We start from the raw sequence: 21,881 nt of genomic DNA, 5'->3' as shown, positions 1-21,881 counted from the left end.
GGGTATGACACACCAGAGGAAGAGGGAGAGAATCGCGCAGCTACTGGCGTTCACCGCAGCAGGCCATCTAGGTGACACACACACACAGGAGTCTCTGGAAGCCCCAAGTCAGCCGCTCTGTCCAAGCACAAAGGTCCGACCCGGAAGTGACGTCACCGTCAGGAGCAGCGAGAGAGAAGTGGCAGGGAGGGATCGGCCCCTTTTATAGGAGGGTGCGCCTCTGGTGGTTGGCTGTGGTGTTGCTAATTAGGCAGGCTCACCCACAGGTCTCTATACTGCCACACTGTTTTCTTTCACTTGCATAACATCACAAAAATTTGACATACCCTGTCCCAAACAGTAACCGAAAACTTAGTACACACATTTGTTACTTCTAGGCTGGATTACTGTAACTCCCTATTATCCAGTTGCCCCAACAAAACCAAGAAAAGGGATCATATTTCTCCTGTTTTAGCTTCATTGCACTGGCCCCCTGTAAAGTCCAGAATTTAATTTAAAATCCTCCTCCTTACTTACAAAGCTCTAAATGGTCAGGCTCCATCTTATCTGTCGCAGCTCATAGTTCCCGACCAACCTTCAAGATCACTGTGCTCTGAAATCGCAGGGCAGGGTTCCCAAAGTCTCCAAAATTAGGATGGGAGCCAGAGCCTTCAGTTACTGTGTTCCTCTTTTATGGAACCATCTTCCCGTTTCAGTCAGGGAGGTGGACACTGTTTCTACTTTTAAGGGTAGACTTAAGACCTTTATCTTTGATAAAGCTTATAATTAGGGCTGGCTCAGGTTGCCTGGACCAGCCCCTAGTTAGGCTGACATAGGTTAATCTGACGGGGGACTTTCTATGAGCTCCTTTTTCCTTCTCTTGTTCCTTCTACCTGTTTACTTAGTGCATTATGCTAATTCTGTTGTCTCTCGGGAGCATTCCTGCTCCCTTGTTTCCTAGTTTTCCCAGATCCTGGCTGCAATCTTGGCTGCGCCTGATCGCGGTGATAGCTGTGCTGGTGCTGTGACCCTGCCTTTGGTCGTGCTCGTGCTTTTGGCTGCACTGAGGGCTGCACCCTCGGCTCGCCCTGATCGTGGTCTTGGTTTTGCTGTTCCTGTCATCCTGTCTGCAGCAACACCGGTTTTGTGGGTCCTGGTTACGCCGATGCCGTGATCCAGCTTGACACGACCTTCTACTGCCATTATTTTGAGTCACGCCTCCACTATCAATATACGCATGGGACTTTTATCATCACCCAAAATATTTGCTAACAACAAACATGCTAATGTAGCTGGGCGCTATATTCCTCCCTGCCTCTGTATGGCACTACCAGGACAATCAGCACCATGATCATGGGGCAGTGCTGCGCACACCTTTATAAATAGGTGGATGATCTCCCTCCAGTCTTACCTTCCGCTTCACTCATTGCCTGTAGCATGGCATGTTTTGGCGTGGTGCACCGTGGCAAAGCATTTGGCCTCCGTGACAGATGTTGGCTGTGTGCCAGGCATCACAGCATGCGCACACATGACACGTTGATTAAATTGTTTGATTTGTTGTTTCATTTGTTTGGTTTTTTTTTGGTAATTTTTGTCGGCACCAGTGATTTATAACAGCACTTCGATTTGTTTTATTAATTTTTCTTTCTCTCTGGGCAGGTCCTAAAGACTTGTGGCAGCGGTCCCGGTGTTTCTTCATGGTCTTTTTTTTTTTGTGTTGATGTGCTGTGTCACAGGTGTTGACGTTAAAGGACCCCTTTCTTCCTTTTTTTTGTTTCTACTGCCGTGGTAAGCCTGGCACTGCCCAGTCCCTCATCCAGAGTGCTGCTTTTAGACTTTTGTTTTATCGTCCTGGTGCTTGACATTTTTTTTGTTTAAGATTCAATTTTTGTTAAATAAATTTTCTTCTTTATACAGTCACTGTCTCTGCCCAGTGGTTATTCAACGAACCTTGTGTGACCTTAATGATTATTTAACGATTATTTTTATCATATAATATACCCCCCCCCCCCCCCCCCCCCCTCCGCCCCTTTGCGCTTGCCTGCGTTGTGATGGTCTTAGGGCAGAGGGATGTTGTATGCTGTAAAGCCCTCTGAGGCAAACTGTGTTTTAAAATGGGCTTTATGAATAAAATTGAATTGAATTGAAAATTAAATTTCAGTCTCGATGTAGAAGTTTCCTCAAGCAAGATACTGAACCCTGAGTTGTGACTGAGAATGATCATCTAATGAGCAGGTGGCTCCTTGTTTGGTAGCCTGTGTATGAATGTGAGTGTGAATGGGTGAAAAAAACTGGTGCTGCTCTGTCAGGACCTTTTGCATCAAACTATGACGTTTTAGGTATCCTTGTGCGTAAGCTGTTTATGCTCTGGGATGCTGTTACGGTGATGTCAACAAATGCACATGGTGGAATGATGCAGTATGTTGAATCAGCGTCGGAGACTGTAGAACCTGTCGGTATATTCAGTCATTCTGATTGGCAGCTTAGCTCAACGCATGAGAAGAGAAACAGAAGTGAGAAATGGAAACGAAAGACTCCAGTCAAGAGGGAGCAAGATTGAAAGAAACTATTTTTCAAAGGTTGGATAGTTTTTCTGGAGCCATTGAGCTCTTTGGCAGAAATGCTTCCTGATGGTTTGTGTTGTTGCTGAATAGGCAGCCAAGCCATGTACATGCTGATTGGCTGTCAGTTTGGTGTTTTCATGGTGTAGTTGTGTGGGTTATGGCGTATGTAGCTCAGACCTCATCACCTCATGAAGTACCTCTAGGCCACTCTTGTGTTAAAATCTTACCGGAAAATGACATGACTATGACATTACACTATTGTATGTAACTACACATTTGGGCTGCAGCAGCGACAGAGGTTAGCCATTGAGACCACAGGAACTATGAGTGGTGAGTTTTGGCTGCTTGTGGTTTCTCATTCAATTTTTTTATGCCAGTGGGGATTTTTGATACAACATTAAGGATGCTGAACAAAGACTTGATAATGTGCTACCTTTCAGTCACATTTGGCAAAATAATTTCCAGTAGAAACCTGCTCACAGCCATGGCTGTTCTCACAGAGAAAGAAAAACCCTTAAATAGTTGATTGTGAGGCACTTATGTGACAGAGAAAAAACAAATGTTACCTGGATGTAACTCCAGTTCTATGATGTGAAGCCTGTAAAAGTAAATGAGAGAATGTAAACACAGTTTCTGTATGTATGAAGGCCTAATTAAAGCACCATACAGCCTACAGTGGTGATGTCAACAAGTCAAATCAAAACTTATGTATTCATGTTATCCACATCCCCTTGTGTCAAGCATAAATCCAATGTACAGACTCTCTAGTAAATCTAATTTTATTTTATCTCACAAATTTTAATGACTTTTTGTCTGGAGAGATGTGTTTTCTCTTGTCTATTTCTTGGGCACATGTGGAAGCAACACTTGTCAAAGGGAGGCATTCAAGTGTTCTTGGGGGGTGTCTATCTGTGTCTGCGTTTCAATAGCAGCTTAGTTCATGCACATCTCGCTTTTACCACCATCATCTAAAGCTGTTTTTTTTTAGTCTTTCCCTTCTAAAGATGAGGCTCACAGGCAGCATTTCTTTAATAAACGGCGCTCGCTGTTGCTTCAGGCGCCTATCTGTCAACTCTACATGTTAGAAAACTAGAAAGCTGACTGCATGGGCCCACTGTCAGCTCGTCTTGCTCTTTGTTAGATTTAGTTTCAGTTTGCTGCCTCCTATGAAGAGCAGGCACAACAAGTCACAGAGCGGAAATATGTGACGATTTGGGATGACAACGTGTTGCCGCAAATGTTTCCCTAAGCTTTGCCCCACCCAGTGCAACTCCCTAATGTGACTCTGTGTCCGTCAGACAGCCTGAAGGGGAACTAGAGCACAGAGCAATAACATGATGCACAGCAGACTATAAGATGGGACTTTTTTTCTCAAATATTACAACTTTATCCTCAGCTTTACAGAACACACGTGTGATATATTTTCAATGTGTAGAAAGTTTTAACATGAGTAGAAATCTTGCGTGAACATACACAAGCTATTAAAGTCCAGTGGATTATAAATTAATTATAATGAACTAATGTATCATGGATGTGCCAAATGCGCATTTGAAGAGTCCACTTCCTAAAACAAAAAACACAAAGATCATGAAAAGTGATTCCTATCAGCATGTGTTGACTCTGCAGATATCAAATTGCATTAGAAAGATTAATCTACAGGAGAATAAATGTTTGAAAGGAATACAGAATGACTGACTGCATTATATCCCATTATATTTTATATTTTTAATTGTTACAGTGCCTAAATTTGTTTTTGTCGTTACATAAAAAGACATTTTCACCATAGATTGGTGCATATATGCCAAGATGCAGGAAAATGTTTGATGCTCAAAAGTTCAGAGGTTCAAACTGATGCTTTCAAATCACTCTTCACCAAAAATATGAGAACATTCAGTGAACATATTCTTTTAGTGTGTTCATACACAACGCTGGACGTCATCATCCTTAGCAAGTGTTTAGAATGAAAAAAAGGGGCTGTGATGGTGGCACCAGTGAGATGATGAAATACAATCAAGGACTGAGGGTTTGAATCATACATCCATCCAGACAAACCGTTCTACCCACTATACTCTCTACACTGGATTATGGAGATGAAAAAATAAAACTGTTGTCACTGACACCCTGCAGGCATCAGCTGCAGCATACCTAGCTGTCAACATTCACCTGCAACACAAAGCCACAAATACACAACAGCTTTGCTTGTTTTCAGCTGCAGATGAAGAAACCCTGATGTTGTGATATTCAGAGTCTACAGTGAAGCCTTGGGCTGAGCAACTCATTATGATTGGGACAACATGAGCTGGATGTGTGGTAAACATACAGTACAGTGTTTAATAATGAGCTAATGAGATCCATGTGAAGTCGACTGTCTGTCTGTGTTTGATTCAGGCCTCAATTCATTAAAACTACCAACAACTGTAGATGATTGGTGTCAGATGGCAGAAAGGAAGCTGTTCTTCACTGTTCCTCATACTGAACATGCCTTCACTCGTCTGTTTCTGTCTACAAGCTTTCCTTGGCTGATTGTTTTATGCATGCTGCTCATGAGTTGCTTTGTTAATTGCTTACCTGTGTAGAGCACCTAGTGATTATGTGTGGATTAACATGCTCATATGAGCAAACCCTAAACAAGGAAATACCAAGGAACCAGAAAAACACCCAGTTATTAGCACATGCTCGATTACCTAACACCAAAAGAAAAACACTTTTAGCTGCAGCTTGAAATAGTATCTGCGGAGTTATTGATTAGGGAGACAAAAATGACAAACTGACTGAATTCAAATCTGCGTGTGCAGTTCAGTGGAATATCTTGTACACAACAACGCACTCTGAGTCATTTCAAAAAGGATAGGTGGCACCGGAAAGTAATTACAGGCAATGGCTGTGTCTCTCTCTTCCTCCTCCTCCTTCTCCTCCCACTGTAGACGAGAAGGGCGAAGTCCAGCTCAGGTCTATAAATACTGACTTTAAGACAGCAAAAGGAACTACGCCTTTGCAGGACATCCCATCAGACCTCTAACCAGGTAAGTGCCAGAGATCACTGCAGTTACAGGAGGGGAGTTGTTACTGCTGCTGGATAAGACCTCATCTCTTTTCATCCCCACCACCACTTGAGCATCTGGCTGCTTTTTCATAGTATTTTCAATAGAATTTGCAATCATTAATTGGATTTTTTCCAGTGTGTAGTATATTGTTAACCCTGTTATTATTTCATTTCAGCCTTCATAACCACAGATACCATGGCAGGTAAGTACATGTTTGCTCAGTGGAACACACAAAGGCATTATAACTGAGTGATTTGTATTCCCACCATGTATGCATCCACAGTGTTTGAAATACCAGCCTCAGTGACAGCACAAAAAGTTTACCCTCAGCACTAAAAGCTCACCAATCAATTATGTCTTTAAATCTTCAGATGCCAGTTTTCAGCAAGAGTTCCTGAAAGCCCACAACGCCTACAGGGCCAAGCACAACACACTGCCGATGAGCCTCAGCAGCGAGCTGACCACTTCAGCTCAGAAATGGGCTGATCACCTGCTGGAGATCCGTGAATTAACACACAGCGGCACTGGAGAGAGCTGCTACTATGCGTGCAGCTCAGGCCCCATGAAACTGACAGGTGGATGACACACACAACACATCACCCTTATATCCTTATCTTTCCACCAGGGAAGACTGTAGCTTTTATTTATGTATTCTTTCATTATTTTTGGTTTTTTTTTATGTGATGTTTATTTATCCAGGAATAGTCTGAGTAGCATGACAAATTACACGTAAAAGAACAGACAAAGAACACAACAGTAAAACATTAAATAGCAAACAGCATAGAGATTTCTACAGAATAAAAAATACCAACTCCCACTTTCAAATAAAAAGCTGAATTATTAATCAAAAAAACAAACTTGACTCATTTTAAACACTGGGGTTTTATTGCCACAGCCGTACTTTCCGTTAGGGTGCCGTTCTGGTATGAGCAGTAGCTCATGGTCAGGGGTGTTTCTAGGGTTTGAGGACATTGGGGGCTTAGCCCAGACCCCAGTAGGGCAAAAGGGGATCCTCCCCTAAATTTCTTGCCATCATTAAACATTTTTTTTTTTTTACAAGAGATTTAAAATTACTTTAATGTATGTATTTATGTTAACAGAGGTGGAATCTAACCAAGAATATTTATTTAAGGACAAGTATGGAATGGAATGACAAATTTCAATGTAAAAAGAAACTATTTGTTTTAACTTTAAAAAAAAAAAAAAAACAATGTACAGGCTGCCTTCATTTTTTAAGTTGACTGAATTTGAGAAAACAAGTTGAAATTTTAAGGCATCCTAGTTAACCCAATTAGTTTCTTTTTACAGTGCATTAGATCTGGGGCTCTTTTAATATTATAGGAGCTATTATTTTTGAAAAATATATACAGCTTAATTATTTATATCTTTGACTATTTATAAAAACAATTCAGGGCTAAAGCCTTGGACACCCAACCCAAATGACAGCACTGCTCATGACGGTTAATGTTAGTTAGGCCTACTTTAAGACTCCAGTCCTCTGAATTCATTCCACCTTTAAGTTTCCTAGGCTTGTTCTAAAGAAACAACTGAGTCATTTCTGTCATTTTTATAACAAGAATTTTCTGCAGTTAATTGTCATTCTCTGACTTTGCATGTTAAAATTATCAAGCAAAACTGTACAAAAAAACTATTTGATTCAACTTAAAAGCTAGTGTCCACGCTGCCATCGAATTTTGTGTTGAATGAATGTTAACGGAAGCTGACCTAGCACTGTGGAGACAAGGAGCAGTGATGTTTGTTTGCAGGTTGTGTGCAAAGGCAAACTGATCATTTTAAGGTAGTGTTGTAATGATTCAACTTGTCCTCTCAAGTTCAGTCAACTTAAACATTTAAGACAGCCTGGACACGAACTTTAAGTTAAAAGAAATTATTTCTTGTTTCAGTGAATGAGATTCTTTCTGCTTCCAGTGCAGCTGTTTAGGCTATGAAACTTTGACTCCAACTACTAATTCAAAGTTCATATTATTGTGGCCAGCGTAGGGCAGGGGGATCAATGAATATGTCTGAATAACACTTTTGACTCAACCAGTTGGCCGACAACGCCACCTTGGGAATTTCACCCAAAGAATTATTTAAACCAAAATCCCCTTCTCTAAGGCACACAGGTACACTTACTCAAGAGGCAAGAGACGTGGTTCCACTTTTTAAAAGAAATGCATATGCTTTATTACAAAATATAGTTTGTTTAAAAAAAACACAAATAAAACACACCATCCACACAGGGCAAAGAATTGGGGAAAACTAATTATGGCGGAGGCTTACCGGTGCGCAGGGGCCAATGACAGGTGCAGAGTATCCCAAACAAAAATATAAACTACCCAGACACTCGTGACAGCCACACTCGCACACTTCTGTGAGGGTACCCAGGTCCCGAGGAAGCACAGCACACCAGAAAAAGAGGGGGATCCCGCCACCAGATCACCAGCACCACCACCAACGGTCCTCAGCAATTAAAAGGGAAAAAAAGGAAATTAGTGGGATAACCCAAAAAAATACAACCAAACAAAATAACGAAACTAAAGAAATCAGCAGTTGGCAAATAATATAAATCCATAAACTAAAACTATAATAAAATTGTCGAACACCAAAGTAAATCAATGAAGACAAAGGACAAGAAGACACAAAAAAAAATAACACCTCCTCTGCCCAAATAATTTACTAAACTCGAGGAACTATATTAATGAAATCAGGTAAATGGACAGAGTAAACTAAATTGATTAATCAAATGAAACAAAAACAAAATGATCAAATATGAGGGAGTTTCATCCCACACTCCAAACATGTTAAAATTAGGTTAAAGGAGAATTAAAAAGCTAAAGCACAGTATGCAAACAATAAGCATATGCTGAAGCAGCGTCTGGACGCAGCCTCTGTGACGCAGCAGTGTCTATAGAGCAGCAGTGTCTGTAGAGCAGCAGTGTCTGTAGAGCAGCGGCTGGAAGGCAGCAGTGAAGAGCAGCTCCGATCAAAGAGCAAAAGCAGCGGCTACCAAAAGCAGCAGTGGTCCCTATAGCTGGTGGCGACGTAAGATTTTACCACCGGCCTGCCACACTCAATCAGCTGGTGCTGACGTCACCCGCACACCATCGGAAGTGGAAATCCGTTAGCAGAATCCCACATGCATCACACTAGAGGGAGGGAGAGAGAGAAGCGCACAGCTACCGATATCTACCATAACACCACGAGCAGGTAGCAACGCACACCAGAGCTTGGATGCACCGAAAATCGGCTGCTGTGTCTGTAGCGCACCTCCGGCCCCTAAATGACATCACTAGTGGCCCAGGGGGCAGAGAGAGAAAGAGCTGGCGGGGTGGGGGTCACCCCTTTTATAGTCTGTGTGCCCCTAGTGGTTGGCTGCGGTGGTGCCAATTAAGCCTGGCCACAGAGCACAGAAACACACAGAGCTCTATACTGCCACATTATGTTCATTTTGTTATTTTTTTTTCTCTTTGTGATTCAGGAAAAGAAGCTGTGGATGATTGGTACAATGAGATCAAGGATTACAACTGGAGCAGCCCTGGATACAGTGGCAACACAGGTCAAACTAACACCACCTGATGTCTTTCAGGAAGCCATAAATAGAGTTAAAATAAGTTCATGTGCATATATGTATGTATCTGCATCAGTAAAATATGTATCATTTAAAGACTAAGTCATAGAATAAGAAGTTACTGCTTTGTTATGTTGCTGTGTAATTATTTATTACGTTGGGGAAAAAACTGAGATTATAACCAACCATGTGTTGTAGTTTCAATGTAACTCTAGGATATAGTTTTACAAGTAGGATAAGTATACAGTGTTATACATATGATACAACATCAGAAAATGGTGTCTTCTTTTTAAAGTCAGAGACAAAGCAGCAAACTTTGACCTTACTACACGACTGTGTGTCCTCCTGCAGGTCACTTCACTCAGGTTTTGTGGAAAGGCAGCACGGAATTGGGCGTGGGGATGGCCACTGATGGCCACAATGTCTATGTGGTTGGGCAATACCGACCAGCTGGCAACACAAGGGGGAGTGAAAACTTTGCGGAAAATGTCCTGCCATTAGGTAATGTATTACCACCATTTTCCATATTTTATTATCTGGGTAGGAGATGAAGCACATCGCATTGCAAGGCATAGAGGGCAGCTGATCCAGAGGTCACTGTTTAACTTTTTAAAAGAGTCATTGTCTAAACATCTTGTAAATCAACATGATAACGACTTCAGAATCCCCTTCTGTCAATTCTGAACTCTGCTTCTTAAAGTAGCAGCAGTCTCTGGTGAATGTCTTTAATATATATACAATATATATATACACATATATATATGTGTGTGTGTGTGTGTGTGTGTGTGTTTGTGTTTAATTGTAGAGGGACAAGTATATAGCATAGAACTGATGCCACATACCACAGCATTTATAGCCTAAGCTGATTTGCAATGACCGGCCCTTGATGGGCCTTTAAAAATACATAAGATTCGACCCCTCCCAGGTTTCAAGAGTTAAAAAAATTTGCTGCTCATTCTCATGAACCATGGATGAAATTTGAAATTTAATCGTAACTGAGTATATCTGAAACTGCTGTATTGCTACATTTACTTGAATAAAGCATCTGAATACATAAAAGACAGATGGATGCTACAGACACATTCAGAGCTCTGAACGTCACCCTCTCTAACCGCTTTGCTTTTACAATGCATACACAGCAGAGTTATCAGTGAACATGTTGTGAACTTGTTGCTGTGGTTCACTTGTTTTTGTACTGTTAGCAAAATGTTTTGGCCAGTTCCTGCTGGTACCAAACTCTCGCATGCAGTGACCGCTGATGGGAAACCTGTGTGGCTTTTTGTTTTAAATAAAGCTGATGCCACAACAGTAAGCCATATATCTTTCACCCACTCTATGTAAGGCACATGCTGCAGTCTTAGTCATCACATATTTCCTCTCATGCTGCTGCCTTTGAGTCAGCTATCTGGATTTGACAGGTTTTAGGACACTCATGTTGTCCCTGTATCAGCAGCTTCTCATGCTTTAGCTGCCTCACTTGCAGGCCTCCCTCACAGGTATCTTTGTCTTTCTCCAGCATAAAGGCCGTGCATTTCACAGCTAGGTGGGGTAAAAACCCCGCAGTGGGCAAGGTGGAGAGAGCCCAAGGAAAGCTTTCATGCTGTGGAGATGACCGTGACCATCCCTGCATCCCCCAACACGCTGTTCCTAAATGCTACCTTTTGTCAATCAGTAAAAAAAAACAACAACCATAAAATAAAAGATATACGACTGATTCAAAATGCTTTGGATTGTAGTGAGGTTTAATAAAGAGTATGGAAATCATTGCAGAACTGGTGTTTTCAGTTTCAGAATGTGTGACCAAATATGTATAAATGTATATATAAATCCTATCCATAGCACAAATATGATCAGAGCTGATATGGATTTTCTAACTAGTTCACCTCAGTAGGTGCACTCACAGAACTGTGTCTCTGGTAAAATCCTGAGCATCACAGGCGCCCCACAATGAGCTGTCCCGTCTCCATTCCTGTTTACCCTGTGCACATCTGACTAGAGATCAAATAGATGCTTTCTGCAGAAATTCTCAGATGGCTCAGCAGTTTTTAGCTGTATCAAGCCAAATGTACTTTTTAAGATGGCTGACATCTTTTAACATCTTTAGGTCTCTATTGTGCTCCTTCTACCAGACTGTGGTAGCAGTGCACTGTTCTTCTGTGTGGTGTGCAGGGGGCGGAGGGGATGGCGCCAGCACAGCAGACAGGAAAAACTAATCAGAAAGGCGAGCTCCATCATTGATTGAACAGGACACAATTCAGCAGGTGGTAAAAATAATAAATAAAAAAATAAAAAATAATGACCACCCCCTCACATCCACTTCATGCTCTGGAGGCGGCCAGTCACAGGCTGTTTCAACCAATGTGGTGCCCACCCACAGCACCACCTGGTGTCAGAGCAAAATAAAGCAGATTTCACTTAATGTTGGTTTTTACTCGTTCGAAAATCAAACGCCAGATATGTTGAACTTAGAGGGACATTAAAACCTCACCACTTCGTTTATAATAAGTGACCTTAGTAATGCTAACATGTAGCCACCTAGCATACTAGGTATGGAAATGTAGAGCCAGCTCAGTGCTGTAGCGAGAGAAATCAGCTGCTTCTCCTCCTCCTCCAGCGAAATAAATAAAAAAATAAAATCATTTCTTTTGTTTGTTTTAGTACATTTCCCCCCTCTGCCCCTCCCTTCTTCCCTCTCTTTCTCACTCTCATCTCTAATCCTCTCATTCTCTTCCCTCATCTCCCTTCACTCCTCTCCCTCTCGTCTCCCTCTCCTCTCCTCTCTCCTCCCTCTCATTCATCTCATCTCTCACTCTCTCTCTCCACTCCTCTCTCACCTCTCCCCTCGCTCCCTCCTCCTCTCTCTCTCTTCTCTCCCTCTCCGTCTCTCTCTCCCCTCCCTCATCTCACTCTCCACTCCTCTATCTCTCCCCCCTCTCACTCTCTCTTCCTCTCTCCTCTCTCCTCTCTCTCTCACTATCTATCCCCTCTCTCTCCTCTCCTCCCTTCTCTCCTCTCACGCTCTACCTCTCTCTCTCTCCCCTCTCTTCTCTCTCTCCCCCATCCCTCTCTCTCTCCCTCTCCCTCCCTCACTCCTCTACCAAACTCCTCTCCTCCTCTCCTCTCCCTCAGATTACCCCCCTCTCCCTCACCATCCCTCTCTCCCCTCTCTCATCTCCTCCCCCCTCTCCTCACATCTCTCCTCATCTAACCCACCCTCCCCCCCCCATCTGATCCCCCCTTCCCCCACTCATCCCCCACTCTCCTCTCTCTCCATATTCCCTCCCCTCTCTCCATATCCCCCCCTCCCCCCCCTCCCCTCTTCCACCACCCTCTTCCTCCCCCTCCCTCTCCTCATCCCTCTCTCCCTCTCTCCTCCCAATCTCCTCCCTCCTCCTGTCCCCCTCTTCCCCCTCTCCCCCCTCCCCCTTCACCCCCTCCTCTCTTTCTCCTTCCCCTCCCCCCCCCCCCCCTCACCCTTCTCCCTCCCCCTCTCACCTTCCCCCTCCCAACCTCCTCTCCCCCTTCTCTCCTCCCCTCATCCCCCATCTCTCCCCCTCTCCCCCCCTCCCATCCACTCCCTCCTCTCCTCCTCTCAGTCCCCTCCTCTCTCCTCTCCCCCCCCCCCCCCCCCCCTCTCCCCTCCTCCCTCTCCTCCCCCTCTAATTTCCTCCCCACCTCCTCCCTCCCTCTCTCTCTCTCCCACATCCACCCTCCTCCACTCCTCCTCCTCCTCCACCTCTCCCTCTCTCTCATTCCTCCCTCTCATCTCCCCTCTCCTCCCTCTCTCCTCCCTCTCCTCACCCTCTCCTCCTCCACCTCTCCTCTCCTCTCCCTCTCCTCTCCTACATCTCTGATCCCCCCTCCTCCCACCTCCCCTCTCCTCCCTCTCCCTCCCCCTCTCCCCTCTCACCTCTCAACCCCCTCCCCCCCCCCCCCTCCCTCTCCCTATCCCCCCCCCTCTCTCCCCCTCTCCTCCTCCCTCTCTCCCTCTCCTCTCTCTCCCTCTACACTCCTCCTCTCTCCCCCACCTCTCCCTCAACTCTCTCCTCTCCCTCCCCCTCCTCCCCCTCTCCTCATCCTCCCATCGCCATCCAATCTCCCTCCCTCCTTCTCTCCCTCTCCTCTCTCTCTCTCCCTCTCCTCTCTCTCCCCCTCTCTCTCTCTCTCTCTCTCCCTCTCCTCTCTCTCTCTCTCTCCCTCTCCTCTCTCTCTCACTCTCTCTCCCTCTCTCTCCCTTTCTCTCTCTCTTGACAACAGAAATCAATTATGAGGTGAGGGTAAGGGCGGGAACATCTGGTGAGGCAACCAGGAAATCCTCCGAAGCCATGCCAGTTGGTGATGACCAATCACTAAGTGGTTCCATTAGTTTACCAATCAATAGATAAATGCATCCATGCTGCTGCTGCTGGGGTCCTGACAAAAACTATGGAAATATCTTTCTATCTATCTATGTTTGCACGATGAACCCTTATCCTTAAAGTAACTGTAGTGCAGTATAAAGTACAGTATTTCTCTCTGAAATGAAATGATGTTTCAGTACTTCGAAGAATGTAATGTTGGATACAGTGAATAATAGGTCGTCCTTATCATACAAGGTATGCAAGCAGCTGTGATGACTGATTGGATGCAGCTCTGGCAGCCCAGATAACACTTGGAAGCCTACTATTGGCTTATTTAAAGGAAAGTTATTTTAGATTTTGCATTCTTTACTTTGTAATGCTGCAGTCAGTACTGCAACTTTGTTAAAGTTTAGTCTGAGTTTTTTAATACAAAAATGTCTAAATCCTACTTATTACCAAATAACTACATTAATATATACATTATAAGGATTATGACCTTGCGTTAGACCTTGGACAATTTTAAAGGTGTTAAATATACCAACTAAGAGCCTTAAAATAATTATTTGAAAAGTGGAATGACATCAGTTTTCTTGTGCTGCTTTCAGTGCCTTTCACTCGCATTTAAACTTTCAATTATTTTTTTTATTTTTACATGGCTAAATGAGTAATGGGCAACTTTGCAAGAGGTGTCCCACAAACTGCAAGAAATCAGGAAGAGATGACAAGAAAATGGTCTAAATGTTTTCTTTTTTTTAAGAGAAAGAGAGATAAAGTGTCTGATTATTATTAATAATAGTTCAAGTAAATTATAAGAAAAGGAAAAATGTCCAGAAAAAATATATATAATAAAAATAATAGTAATAATTTTCTTTTTTTTTTTTCTGCTAAATTACATTTAATTCTCTTTTCACTTGTAACATCTTCATGTGGTATTAAAAGAAATCCAGCCAATTTGTTCAGGTTAAAAGTTTTAAATGACTAAAGTGAGATTTTAGACCTGCACAGAATAGTGACAGATAAAGATAAACAGATAAAGTAAAAATGCTTCACTTTCACTCCTTCTCACAGACTTTTGAGCTTTTCATCAAATTTCTTTGGACTTTATAATAGTAAGAATTTATTAGAGCTCACAGGTTTTTAAACGTGGTGAAGAGCAATTTTTGGCCTCATACATGGCTGCAGTATAAAAGAAACAAAGCTACGCATTTTGGGATGACTGTACAAAATATTATTCATGATGGACAATACTTAATCTGAAACAAAAAATATAATTCAGAATAGAGAAGTTTTTTGCTGCTGCTGCTGCTTTATTGCAAGCTGATTTTAATTTCTACGCCCTTTTTTATGCCTCAGAGGTGTTAATAACTAACACACTTTAATATGTACAGCCTTTTTTATTTGTCACTCATTAAAACTAATGAGAAGGGTATAAAATAGCTCATCATTTATCCATTATCTGTGACTGCTTACCCTCTACAAACTTGAATTTCTCACAGGGAGCTGGAACTGATCCCAGCTGACGCCAGTTGAGGGGCACTGAGCCACCACACTGCTCATCATATAACATGCGTCCTATAGATTGTGGAAAAGTGTCATTCCTATTAATTATTATGTTTTTTTAATAAACATCAAGAATGATGTGTTGTTCATTTCAAAATTAACAGTTGCTAAAACAAACAGGTAATTTTTTAAGGCTCTATGAACAAAGCTTGAGCTACTGTGGCATCTACTGTCCATGTGAAAGCAATTCCATAAAGTACCACTACATGTCAGCCTAACACAACAGAACATGCCTCTTTTCTCTGCATGTTGTAGGTTTAAAAATCAGGATCTGACCAAAAACGGAAATTTAATGTTTTGAGAGGAAAAATCTGCAAGTTACACAAAGGCTCACTAGTGAGTGATATGATGATGAATCATTCATTCATCATTCACATCCATATAGCATTTCAAAGCCAGAGAAAGGTAAGCAGCCACACAATCAAGCTTTCCAGGTTCAGTGTTTGTTTTCACATTAGAATAGGAGTGAACTCTGTATGTTTTATGTTTATGTTATTTAAATACTGTGCTCATATTCAGACTGCTGCAGTAATTTTGAGTCTGACACTGTGATCTAGTGTGTATGCACTGACTCATTAAAAATGTCCATAGTTCATGCTGTTGAACGGCAGCCCATTTTCAATCTATTTATAAAATGAGATGTTTGGAAAGCAGGGCTGCATCATATGCTGGTAACCACACAGGGAAATGATGAGCAGAATGCAAAGTTGCAGAGTGTCAGGAGGAAGTTATACAGATAAGGATGGGTGTATTCTGTGACTGCCTGTTTTATAATAATATTAATATTAATAAAAATTACTTCGTTTATATAGCACCTTTAAAAACAGTTGTTTGCAAAGTGCTTTGACAGACAAAGCAAAGGCAGGAACTCAGGGAACAATAAGATAAACATCAGCAAACATGACAGAGAAAAGGCTAAAACAGTCAAACTAAGAGGCAAGAGCAAAATATCTATACAAAAGCACAAGATTACAGCACTAAAAGTAATAAAATAGAAATAGAAATAGAATAGAAAGTCCTTATTGCCATTATACAGGTACGATGAAATTTAAAGAGCTGCTCCTGAGGTGCACCAGCAATATACACTATAAGACATTCAAGACATATATTATAAGATTTTTTAACCCGATAAAACACTATAACAAGTACATGAACAAGTAAATACATTTAAAACACGAAAAACTGTTAAGAACAGAACATCAGAAGGATAAGTAATGGATAAGTCGGGTATAAGCAACAAAATGAATGAACAGACGAAGAGCAATTAAAGTCTGTAAAAGTGAGTTTTAAGAAGTGATTTAAAAGATGTCACTGATTCTGCCAGCCTTATCTCCTCAGGCAGATTGTTCCAAAGCAGAGGGGCCCTGATGGCAAAGGCATGGCTTCCTTTTGATTTAAGCCTCAGCTTTGGCCGACAGGAAGTGCCCCCTTGTGGCTGTAGCACCTCAGAGATCTCGCTTTTTTTTAATTGACAAAACAAACATATCCAAAACATAAGGAAAGAGGTACAGCACAGGTTTAAAAAAAATCAAGTAAAAATGCAGTATACAAATGTTAAAAATGAAACAGATAAATAAACTGACAAGAAAATATATAGGTAAACAGGTAAACACATAAAAAGCAAGAAACCAAACCAAACAAAAAAATAGAACGAGAAAAATGAACAGTACAAATAGACGGTACATTCAGTCAGAGGATTCGGGGAACAATGTGGCATAATTTTCTAAAATCTTAATTGTTATTTATTATGCTGATTGACTTAAGAGGAGCTTTCAGTTCCAGGAGGAACAATACAAACTTAAGAGTTACCTTAGAGAATTTATGTTTGTGAATGATAACTTAAAAAAATTAACAAATGTATTCAAAATAGCTAAATTCATTGAATATTCAAGAGAACTGCTGTCTGGATTATCACAATAACAGATGCTATCCTTGAGATTAAAGGAGAAGAGATTTCAGATCTGACCAAAATCTTTTTAACATTTCACATTCAAAAAATAGATGTGTAGTGTTTCTGTATTATGTTTGCAAATGGAGCAGGGGGTATATATATTTATTTGAGATACAGTAATTATAAGGTTCAGTAATTATAATTAATTATAATTTCCAGTTTATGCTGTCAATTTTGATCTCCATGAAAACTTGCCACTAGGTACAGTTTTATCCCTGCAAAGAGAATATTCATTGTTGCACTTTATATCTGGTCTCTGGTGACTTTTCACAAGCTGAATTAATCCATTTGGAATGGCATGAGTCGAGGAGTCAAATTCTCTGAAAGGAAATGGAAAACTGGAAAACTGGAAAACTATTCATACTTTCTGTCTTTGAGGCTTAGCTAAGCACACTGCTATTGTTTGTTGCTGGATAGAGCACTAAGACACACTGAGCCCTGTATACACAGTATACAGGTAGGTCCTCTGTGTTGTGGTTTAGATTTTGTTGACAGCAAAAGCTCAGGATTTTGGGTACATATGGAAAGATGAATGTGATCAATGAAACAGCATAGATAAAGAGTGAAATTAGGATGCACTCAGCAAAGAATTCATTTCAATGACGCTGAAAAAATATATTTAACCCTTTAAACCCTGTTTTCCTTCAAAAACATGGGGTGATGCCAATAAAGAAATTATCCAAAAATTAACAAGAAATACCTGAAAATTAGAAGGGAAAAAAGGAGAAAAAACTAAAGAAAAAGAAAGTTAAAAAGACAAGGGAAACATTCAAAAAGACAAGAAAAAGTGCTTAAAACCAATAATACTGTAACATCATTTAAAGTAATTATAAGAATCAGTCAGTCAGTCATTTTCTGTAACCGCTTGTCCTCGTAAGGGTTGCAGGGAGACTGGAGCCAATCCCAGCTGTCATCGGGCGGAAGGCGGGGTACACCCTGGACAGGTCGCCAGACTATTGCAGGGCCGACACATATAGACAGACAATCATACACACTCACAGTCACACCTAAGGGCAATTTAGAGTCACCAATCAACCTGAGCTGCATGTCTTTGGACTGTGGGAGGAAGCCGGAGACCCCGGAGAGAACCCACGCAGACATGGGGAGAACATGCAAACTCCGCACAGAAGGGCCCCTGCCAATGGACCGAACCCCATTCCAACCGGGTGTCGGACCAGGGACCCTCTTGCTGTGAGGCAACAGTGCTAACCACGACGCCACTGTGCCGCCCTGTGGGAATTATGAGAATTATGAGCAGAATTTTTCTTTTGCTCCCATTTTTTTTCAATCTTTTTTAAAAAACTATTTTTTTTAATCTACTAATTTCTTGCAATTTGTTGAACATTTCCTACCTAGTTGCTTATTGCCTTATTGTTTTTGAAAGGAAATTGCACTAATGTGCTAAGGGCTCAAAGGCTGAAATGTTGTGAAATCTGTCTGAAGCAGCACAAGAAAAGTGGTGTCATTCCAGGTTTCAAAGGGTTACACGAGCAGGGGAGACCAGGGTTGGTTGGCCTCAGGAGTTATTTTCTTGCTATTTTCTGAAGGTCATAGAAACAAACATGTAAAATGAAACCGTTTGCTTTCTTCATCTGCACTCATCTACCTGTTCCTGTTCAAATCTCTGAAAGTCAATAACTTTTTGTTGAGGGAAGATTGAGTGCTCTATGGACTAAAGGCACTTGTGTTATCAAACCGTGTTGGATAAAAATATTAGAAAGGTGTTACTTCTGATTGATAGACAAGAGAACTGGCTACATTTTGACAGAAAATTTGGAAGTCAAACATAATTTCATCTCAAAGCTGGGTGAAATGTGAGCGCCACTGGTTGGCACACTGTTTTAGGGGTTGGTTGACATATATGCCAACCAAATGTAAAAAAAATAACACATACGTTTAATGTACTTTGAGAGATTAAAACTATTTTGAAAGATTGAAAATAATGTTTAATTTTGGTTGATTTTTATTATTTTGAATCTGAATCAGTGGAAACAAGATTTAGGCGTTTCGACTGATGTGGATTGCTTAAAAATGTTCTCGATAATAATGAATATCAGAGAACATTAAAGATATTAAATTTAACGTTTATGTTTCTTGGTTCTCAGTTGATTAAATATTTAAATTCTTTCTATTTCTCTCTTTGTTTGTTTTGTTTGTTTGTTTGTTTGTTTGTTTGTTTTTTATTGTAGCGTTTGAACACTTTGACCCCATGATGGGGCTGGTTGGCACACACATCTGTGTACATTAAAAAATGTTTATTTACAGCTGAGACCTTAACATTTTAGTCATTGCTGGAAATATTCCTGCACAAAAACTTAGACATGGACACACAAATTTCCCACCTCTGTATGCAAACCCGAAGAGATACACTACAAGCTACAAGAAAGACTTTTGACCCTGATTTTAAGGCTGAAACGATGATCCAATCAGCAGGAAACCAAGTGACATTCCAATCACTAGAAGTTAAACTGTCCAATCAGTGGGCAATAGAGTGCCGAGGGTATGGCATATTTTTGTAGGCCAACCAGGAAGTTAGCATTGCACTGGTTCCCTCATCAAAAACCTTATAGGATTTTTGAATGGGATTTTCGGTTATCGCCAAAACTAAGCTCTCTGATGAACACGTTTATGAGACTTACACGTTTTGTTCAGCATGATAATCTTCACAGTTGAACACCACTTTTGAGTGTTTTCAAGCGTAAATAAGGTAAGGCACAGTGACAATGTCTTTCTGGAGCAGAGAACTATTTTTTTTGTTTCTTGAAGAGGGTCTAGAAGTAAAACAGAATTTTCTCACAGTCTCCAATAAAGGAAGGGAGGAATCAACAACCCTCTCCTCTGAAGACTACTCTTAAATAACATTAAAACTCCTTGAGGAATAGTATCCATAACAATGGCATACTCTCTAGGTGGAATTGGAATCTGATAGGAGGATAAAAATTGTGAGTATGATATATCCCTCAGGATTGAGCAGCTGTTTGATATATATAATGTTATTTTCATACCAGTTGGAGAAGAAAATACATTTGTTCTTATAAAGAATGTTACCATTATTCCAAATTTGAAATGTATGAGGAGAAAATGAATGTTTATAAATTAGAGACCACACCAGGAGCATCTGTTTGTGATAATTAGCTAGTTTTATGGGCAATTTATCAATATTAAAATTTGATTTAAGTTTTAATGAGAGGCCAACAATTTTAGACAATATATAATTTGGAAGAAAGTTCCATAAAGTTCCAATCGAGTTAGGATTAATTAAAAATTTGTCTAATCCAGTTAATTTTGAAAGGAATAATTAATAGATGTAATTCTAAGAAACTTAGCCCTCCAGAATGTATTGAGTTAACAAGTACACTATTTTTTATATAATGGGTTTTGTTTTTCCAAACAAATTCATATAATGGTTATCAATGGTTTATAAGTTTTTTTAGTTTTATCAATGATGGAATCGATATTCAGATTGCACCTTTCCATTATGTTTTTAGTTATAACAACTCCTAGGTAGGTTACTTGAGATTTGACAGGAATAATATATGACAGAGAGTCATTGCATGTTGAAATGGGAAGAAGTTCGCACTTGTTTAGATTAAGCTTTAGACCTGATGCTTCAGAAAAATTCTGGATGAGTTTAATAGCAGTGGGAATTTGATTGGAGTCTCTTAAGAAAAGAGTGGTGTCATCAGCTAATTATGATCTGCCTATCATCAAGTGTAATACCATGAACATCGTTTTCTACAGTGTAAGCGGTCAGCAGTTGGGCTGCGACCAAGAACAGGTATGGAGACACGGGACAGCCCTGTCGCACTTTTCTAGACAAATAAAATCTAGGGAAAGTCCCATGTTTAAGTTTAATTGTGCAGTTACCATTATAATATAAAGTTTGGATAGATTTTATAAAAAATTGGACAAAACCGAATTTCTCTAAGGCACGATGAATAAAACCATGCTCTAGGGAGTCGAAGGCTATGTAAAAGTAAAGGAACATAATAAAGCTATCGTCTTGTATTAGCTCTGAATAGTCTAAAAGGTCAAAAATAAGTCTAATGTTATTTGTAATGTGTCTTTGTGACATAAAGCCTGGTTGTAATTCATCAATGATAGAAGATAAGGTTTTCTTAATTCTTAATGGCCAGTATTTTATAATCATTATTTAGTAAACAAATTGGTCTCCAATTATCAATAAGTAATTTGTCCTATTTTGGTTTCGGAATAAGAGTAATCATACCTTGTGTAAGTGTAGGGGGTAGTTTACCATTATCAATACTTTCAGAAAGAGTATTAAGAATAAAGGGACTAAGTTCTTTTGCAAATTTTTTGAAGAATTCACTTGATAAGCCTTCACTACTGGGCAATTTGTTATTTTTGAGACTCTGAATTGCATCTTCTACCTGTTCTAGAGATAATCGGGCATCACAAATTATTTGATCAGCATCAGAAATAAGCTTACAATGTTTAATACATTCTAATAATTGAGTTGTTTTTTCTTCTGAAAAGTTAGAGGTGTAAAATTGGCATAAAAATCTGAGCAAAATGAAGCTATTGCTTTGTGATTAGTTGTAAGGATGTTGTTAATTTTTAGAGCGTCTATAGAGTTATAAAGTTTAGATTTTTCAAGACCAAAAAAGTAAGAAGAACATTGTACTCCTTCCTCCAACCATCTCGCTCTCGATCTAACAAAAGCACCTTTAGCCTTTTTTTTATATATTTATTCCAGTTTGATTTTGCATTCATTGAGGTTGCTTAGTTCATCATCTGTAAGATTATCACGGTTTAAGTTAGACAAAGATCCAATCTGAGAGCAAAGATTTTCTTCTTCTTGTTTTCTAAATTTAGCTAAATTACTGCTGTAGGATCTCATGAAATTTCCAA

At 40.4% G+C, this 21,881-nt stretch overlaps 1 protein-coding gene across 1 annotated transcript; it reads left to right on the top strand.

The window, feature by feature from the left end:
* The first annotated feature begins 5,489 nt into the window (after positions 1-5,489).
* LOC121943919 (Golgi-associated plant pathogenesis-related protein 1-like) lies at positions 5,490-10,866 on the top strand. The gene is made up of 6 exons (XM_042487528.1): positions 5,490-5,566; positions 5,763-5,789; positions 5,959-6,162; positions 9,069-9,146; positions 9,510-9,659; positions 10,675-10,866. Exons 2-6 carry the CDS (start codon positions 5,783-5,785, stop codon positions 10,677-10,679), a joined length of 444 nt encoding a protein of 147 aa, XP_042343462.1. The 5' UTR covers positions 5,490-5,566; positions 5,763-5,782; the 3' UTR covers positions 10,680-10,866.
* Positions 10,867-21,881: the final 11,015 nt, after the last annotated feature.

The sequence above is a fragment of the Plectropomus leopardus genome, chromosome 6, assembly GCF_008729295.1.
Source record: "Plectropomus leopardus isolate mb chromosome 6, YSFRI_Pleo_2.0, whole genome shotgun sequence".
Taxonomy (NCBI): Eukaryota; Metazoa; Chordata; class Actinopteri; order Perciformes; family Serranidae; genus Plectropomus; species Plectropomus leopardus.
Note: the sequence above shows the minus strand (reverse complement) of the source record. Positions and strands in the feature narration are given on the sequence as shown.